Source organism: Numida meleagris, chromosome 23 (assembly GCF_002078875.1).
Source record: "Numida meleagris isolate 19003 breed g44 Domestic line chromosome 23, NumMel1.0, whole genome shotgun sequence".
NCBI classification, from domain to species: Eukaryota; Metazoa; Chordata; class Aves; order Galliformes; family Numididae; genus Numida; species Numida meleagris.
This window is the reverse complement of record NC_034431.1, coordinates 3,222,351-3,228,505: the sequence shown is the minus strand read 5'-3', so window position 1 is coordinate 3,228,505 and position 6,155 is coordinate 3,222,351. Positions and strand designations below refer to the sequence as shown.

General features: G+C 46.9%; 1 protein-coding gene across 1 annotated transcript in view; it reads right to left on the bottom strand.

The window, feature by feature from the left end:
* The window catches only part of HSPA8 (heat shock protein family A (Hsp70) member 8), a 5,216-nt gene continuing 552 nt past the window's right edge, over positions 1,492 to 6,155 (bottom strand). The window contains exons 2-9 of the mRNA XM_021375919.1: positions 5,567 to 5,776; positions 4,899 to 5,104; positions 4,650 to 4,802; positions 3,993 to 4,548; positions 3,475 to 3,677; positions 2,966 to 3,164; positions 2,391 to 2,623; positions 1,492 to 1,968 (exon numbers count right to left, since the gene is read on the bottom strand). Coding sequence (XP_021231594.1) covers positions 1,783 to 1,968; positions 2,391 to 2,623; positions 2,966 to 3,164; positions 3,475 to 3,677; positions 3,993 to 4,548; positions 4,650 to 4,802; positions 4,899 to 5,104; positions 5,567 to 5,771 — 1,941 coding nt within the window. The 5' untranslated portion in view covers positions 5,772 to 5,776 and the 3' untranslated portion in view covers positions 1,492 to 1,782. The remainder of the gene's footprint in view (positions 1,969 to 2,390; positions 2,624 to 2,965; positions 3,165 to 3,474; positions 3,678 to 3,992; positions 4,549 to 4,649; positions 4,803 to 4,898; positions 5,105 to 5,566; positions 5,777 to 6,155) is intronic.

The following is a 6,155-nucleotide window of genomic DNA, read 5'->3' as shown; positions in this document are numbered from 1 at the left end:
CACAGCCTACAACTAAGCAACATACTCGGGCTTTTCCTATCCCAGTGTCTGTGAGTCACCCTTACCCCGCTGCTCTGACTCATTGAGGAAGCACAAAGCCACCTCCCAGCTCAGCAGTGCCTTCCCTAAATGACAAGCAATCCCCGTTCACCTTCCCCCAAAGAGCACAGCCTGTGGAATCTTTGAGCTAATAAATACTTCAGAGACCAAAAAATTACTTTTCCCTTCATATTTAAAAAAAAAAAAAAAAAAAAAAGTTTACTGCTGTAGGTTAATTGTAGCTAGCTCTGAGAGCAGCTCTAAACTGCTACGTGACTTTCTAGCTCATTCAGCTCCAGTTACACTTTCCTGAACAGAAGCTTATCTTTGTGTTGAGCAACCACTAAGCAAATCCTAACACAAGGAGATCACACAATCACAGAATGACTGGGTTGGAAGGGACATTAAGGCCCACCCATTTCCAAACCCCCTGCCCTGGGCTGGGTGCCCTGAACCAGATGAAGCTGCCCAGGGCCCCATCCATGGCCTTGGGCACCTCCAAGGATGGGGCACTGCAGCATTGCTGGGCAGCAATGCCAGGGCCTCACCACCCTCTGAGTAAGAATTTCCACCTAACCTAAATCTCTTCCAGTTTAAAACCACTTCCCCCTTGTCCTGTCACCATCAGATGTGTAAGAAATCAGCCTCCTTCCTGCTTACAAGCTCCCCTCAAGCACTGGAAGGATGCAGTAAGCTCTCCTCAGAGCCTTCCCCAGGCCTAACAAGCCCAGCTCCCTCATTTCTTCAGAAGAGGCACTCCACCACCTCAGCTTCTCTTCGTGGCCCTCCTCTGGACCTGCTCCAACTGCTCTGCACTGCGGGGTGACCAGGTCTGGACACACTCAAGGCCAGGTTAGACAAGGCCCCAGGCTATTTGATCTGGTGGGTGGCAGCCATACAGACCCAGAGCCCTGCCCAGCCTGACAGTGGGTGCCCTGTCCCTGTGAACACCTCCCGGGGAAAGCTGGGCCAGTGCCTCTCTAAACCTGCTGCAATAAGGAAAACTTTCTCCTAAAATGCAGAGTAAACATTCTTGCTTAAAACCCTTTCCCTTTGTCCTACCACAACAGATCCTGCTGAAGTCTGTTCCTTTCTCATAGCCCCCCCTCCAGATACTGCATGGCTGCTACTGGGCACTACAAAAACTGCAGGAGTATAAATTTTAAGAACCAATGCTGCGATCCTACAGCCTTTGAAGCACCAGAAGTTTAGCTTATGCTTACCAGTAGAGATGCTCACACAGCACATCAGCTTAAACACACCTCTCCAGTAATTATTAATCTGTAATTTACAATTTACTGTGCAACCTAGAAAGCAGTTTCTTCAGAAACTTCTTTGCAAAGGGCAAAGTAGAGGCTATTGCTCAGCTACTGACAAGCTGAAGAATCAAGTTTCTACACAGTGTTTTGACAGGTTAGTCCTTATGTGTACAAAGAACCCAACAGAGAAACATTGTGATGCCCATTAAATAGTTTTTATTCTTTTAAGACATGAATTGCATTTCCACTTGTTTACAGTACTGTAAAGTGCAATGGTATTCATCTCCCCTCCTGTGCACATGTTCAAGTATCTAAAATGCCCAGAAAGTTAATTTTTTTTTTTTTTTTTTTTACAGCAGCTCAGTAATGGAGTTTTAATCTGGCAATATACCCAGATGTGCCTACAGGTTTGGGTCCTTCAATCTAACCCCCAGGCAGGGGTCCTCCAACACTAACTGCTAGTGGAATGCATTTCCCAGCATCTTTAATCCACCTCCTCGATGGTTGGTCCAGAAGAAGCTCCACCAGAGGGGGGAGCTCCGCCACCAGGGAAGCCCCCAGGCATTCCTCCAGGCATCCCTCCCGCGCTCTGGTACAGCTTGGTGATGATGGGGTTGCACACCTTCTCCAGCTCTTTCTGCTGGTGCTCAAACTCTTCCTTCTCAGCAGTCTGAAAGAGACAGAGAGCTCAGTATCCACTGTTGCCCCAAGTGGACAGATACAGCCTGAACGGGCACTAGATGGTTTAGTTTAGCTTGCACAGCCTCAGAAACAAGGCCACCCAGAGTTAGACTAGGATGAAAAACAGTTCTACTTCGCCTAAAACAGCCAGCCTACCCACTAGAGATGAGACTTTTCTGCTCGCTAGCCTCAAGCAGGACAAGAGAAAGCTCTGTGCTTGCTAGCTGTGGTCGCTCAGACATCCAAGGAAGGTACTTGGACCAACACAAGTCTTTCGACTTCTGGTGGAAACTACGAATGGCTTAGGAATCACTTTCATCACTGCAACCAGTAGCAACCCTTCATCTGAGCTGGCCTTCAACTTTGAAAAAATGCTGGAGATTAACACTGACCAAGCAGAGTAAACCATACCTGATTCTTGTCCAGCCAGTTGATGATCTCATTGCATTTGTCCAGGATTTTCTGCTTGTCCTCATCAGAAATCTTGCCCTGGAGCTTCTCATCTTCAACAGTAGCTTTCATGTTGAACGCATAGGACTCCAGGGAGTTCTTCGAAGACACTTTATCACGCTGCTTCTCATCTTCTGCCTTGTATTTCTCTGCTTCCTGAACCATCCGCTCAATGTCTTCCTTGCTCAGCCGGCCTGCAGAACACAGGAACGTTTCATGTTACAAATTTCTGGTTAACCATTCTTAGCAGTGCATTAGCAATCTCCTACATACATACAGAACTGCACATTTAGCTAAATTAACTTGGATACGTATGCCACAAAATGGACTAAAGATTACCAGGTGCCTTTATCTCATATCACTTCACAGGCTTTGATAAGTTCAAGGATTACTTCACTAGAAGCCAAAGCTCCTGTCTGTGGTCAGGGGACATGTATAATTACCAAGCTTTTCTAGCTTTATCAAGTTGGACACTCATGTTTCCTGTGGGCACCTGGCCAAGTCCTCCACCCTCAGAACCAGAACATGGTGTTTACCTTTGTCGTTCGTTATCGTGATCTTGTTCTCCTTGCCAGTGCTCTTATCCACAGCAGACACATTCAGGATGCCATTGGCATCAATATCAAAGGTTACTTCAATCTGAGGTACACCTCTGGGAGCAGGGGGAATACCGGTCAGCTCAAACTTGCCCAGCAAGTTGTTGTCCTTAGTCATAGCACGTTCTCCTTCATATACCTAGTGGGAACAGGGAGCAAATACATCAGCCTTGACTACATACAGTTAAGTTATAATGGAGTATTATTAGCCTGAAGTGCCTTGGTCGCTCAGACATCCAAGGAAGGTACTTGGACCAACACACGTCTTTCGACTTCTGGTGGAAACTACGAATGGCTTAGGAATCACTTTCATCATTGCAACCAGATATTCATTAGTGGTATCTAATTCAAGGTCTCTCACATAAAATTTACTTCAGGTATCATCCATTGGCAGATTGGACGTGTTATGTGAAATGCCCCAGGAGATAATCTGAAGGCTGCATGCCTACCTGAATCAGCACACCAGGCTGGTTGTCAGAGTAAGTAGTGAACGTCTGAGTCTGCTTGGTGGGAATGGTGGTATTGCGCTTGATCAAGACGGTCATGACACCTCCAGCAGTCTCAATACCCAGAGAGAGAGGAGTCACATCCAACAGTAGCAGATCCTGGACGTTCTCAGACTTGTCTCCAGACAGAATTGCAGCCTGAACAGCTGTGGAAAAAGAACAGAACATTAAGAACCTTGTGCCAGATGAACCATATGCTACAACTAACCCCACAACTCGCTCAGACATCCAAGGAAGGTTTTGGCCATCATTAGTAGACTTCTGGTGGAAACTACGAATGGCTTTGGAATCTGATTCATCATTGCAAGTTCAAGTAAGCTTTTGAAAAGCAGCACCAAGCCAGGTAGGAGAACTAGACCTGTACCAGTACTGCTTTGAGACCAGTTCACATAGTACCCTGTCTGTTCAGAAACCCATCCCATTTTAGTACGCAGAACATACATTTTGGCAGCTGTACTTACCTGCACCATAAGCTACAGCTTCATCAGGATTGATGCTCTTGTTCAACTCTTTGCCATTGAAGAAATCTTGCAGCAGTTTCTGAATCTTCGGGATGCGGGTAGACCCCCCAACCAGCACGATGTCATGGATCTGTGACTTGTCTAGCTTGGCGTCCCGCAGGGCCTTCTCCACAGGATCCAGGGTGCCACGGAACAGGTCAGCATTCAGCTCTTCAAAGCGAGCTCTGGTGATCGATGTGTAGAAGTCAATACCCTCATAGAGAGAATCGATTTCAATACTGGCTTGTGTGCTAGATGACAGGGTACGCTTTGCACGTTCACACGCAGTACGAAGGCGACGAACTGCTCTCTTGTTCTCACTGATGTCTTTCTTGTGCTTGCGCTTGAATTCGGCAATGAAGTGGTTGACCATGCGGTTGTCAAAGTCTTCTCCACCCAAGTGAGTGTCACCTGCAGTGGATTTCACCTCAAAGATGCCATCTTCAATAGTCAGAATCGACACATCGAAGGTGCCACCTCCAAGGTCAAAGATAAGAACGTTCCTTTCAGCACCAACCTGGAAGAAAATGTTTGTTTTCGTAATACAATTCCATTTTAAGACTAACTTTGCAGACTTACTAGTTCCACATCAGACACAGCTGTCACTACGTAACATACCTTCTTGTCCAGACCATAAGCTATAGCAGCAGCTGTCGGCTCATTGATAATTCGCAGTACATTGAGCCCTGCAATGGTTCCAGCATCTTTTGTGGCCTGCCGCTGGGAGTCGTTAAAATAGGCTGGTACAGTGACTACAGCATTAGTTACAGTCTGCAAAAAAGCAAGGAAAAGGAGTAAGCTGTAGGCCATTCACTTGTCAGATATGCTCAACTATTTCTTACACTCGGCTAAAGACCCAGGCCTTACCTTCCCAAGATATGCTTCTGCAATTTCCTTCATTTTGGTTAAGACCATGGAAGAAATTTCTTCTGGGTAGAAGCTCTTTGTCTCTCCTTTGTATTCCACCTGGACTTTTGGCCTGCCAGCATCATTCACCACGGTGAAAGGCCAGTGCTTCATATCAGACTGGACAACAGAATCATCAAATCTACGCCCAATCAACCGTTTTGCATCTAGAAAAAAATAGTTGACCATGTAAAATTGTATTATCATAGCGCACACACACATCTTATCTAGAAATACTGTACAAAAGCCTCTAAAACTGTGTTTCATCTGGAATTACTGAACTGCCAAAACCTCAGCACTGGCATTAGAAGATCTCATCTCTTAGAGACGCACGGACTTTGTCAGTATTTTCCCACAGCAAACACAGCAGCTGATAAGCAATAGCTGACCAGCCAAGGCCACTGAACATAGTGCCAAAGGCAGTCTGGTGAAAAAGGCAGATGCTTCCCAAATACCCAGAATAAACTTGGCTATTAGCTCAGTATTAGTATTGAAAATAAAATACAGAGCTTTTATTTTGAAAGGAGAACACTAATCTGGCTACAAGTCAGCCAACACAGTTGCAGCTACTGTCACAATCTTAAGTCCCTACGCGTACACAAATTACATAAGCTCTGCAACCTTCTTACCAAAGACTGTGTTGGTGGGGTTCATCGCAACTTGGTTCTTGGCAGCATCACCGATCAACCTCTCTGTATCTGTGAAAGCGACGTAGCTTGGCGTGGTCCTGTTACCCTGGTCATTGGCAATGATTTCCACCTTCCCGTGTTGGAACACACCAACACAGGAATAGGTGGTGCCGAGATCGATACCAACAGCTGGTCCCTTCGACATCTTGTCTGAAAAAAAAAATTAAAAATCGAAGCGTAAGGTCAACTGTTCATTGTTCTTAGTTTAATATACTAGCAACTAATGCCCCCTCAGGAAAAAAAAAGCGGACATGCATCTCGCTGCTATGCCGCACTTCGCCGCTAGTTGTTCCCGAGCGCACAGGCCCAAAGCAGCCAGCCCCCGGCTCCGCGCGGGCGCCATGCGGCTCAGCGCACGTGGCCGCGGACTCCATTTCCCAGCATACCCCGCCGCAGTCACGTGGTCGCAGCGGCCATCTTGGCCGCGGTGCAACGGACCCACCGCTTCTGGTGGGCTGAGCTTGGCAGCTGCGGGGCCTGGCAGAGCCCCAGGATCCTTCTCAGCAATAGAGTACGGGGACAGCCCCCC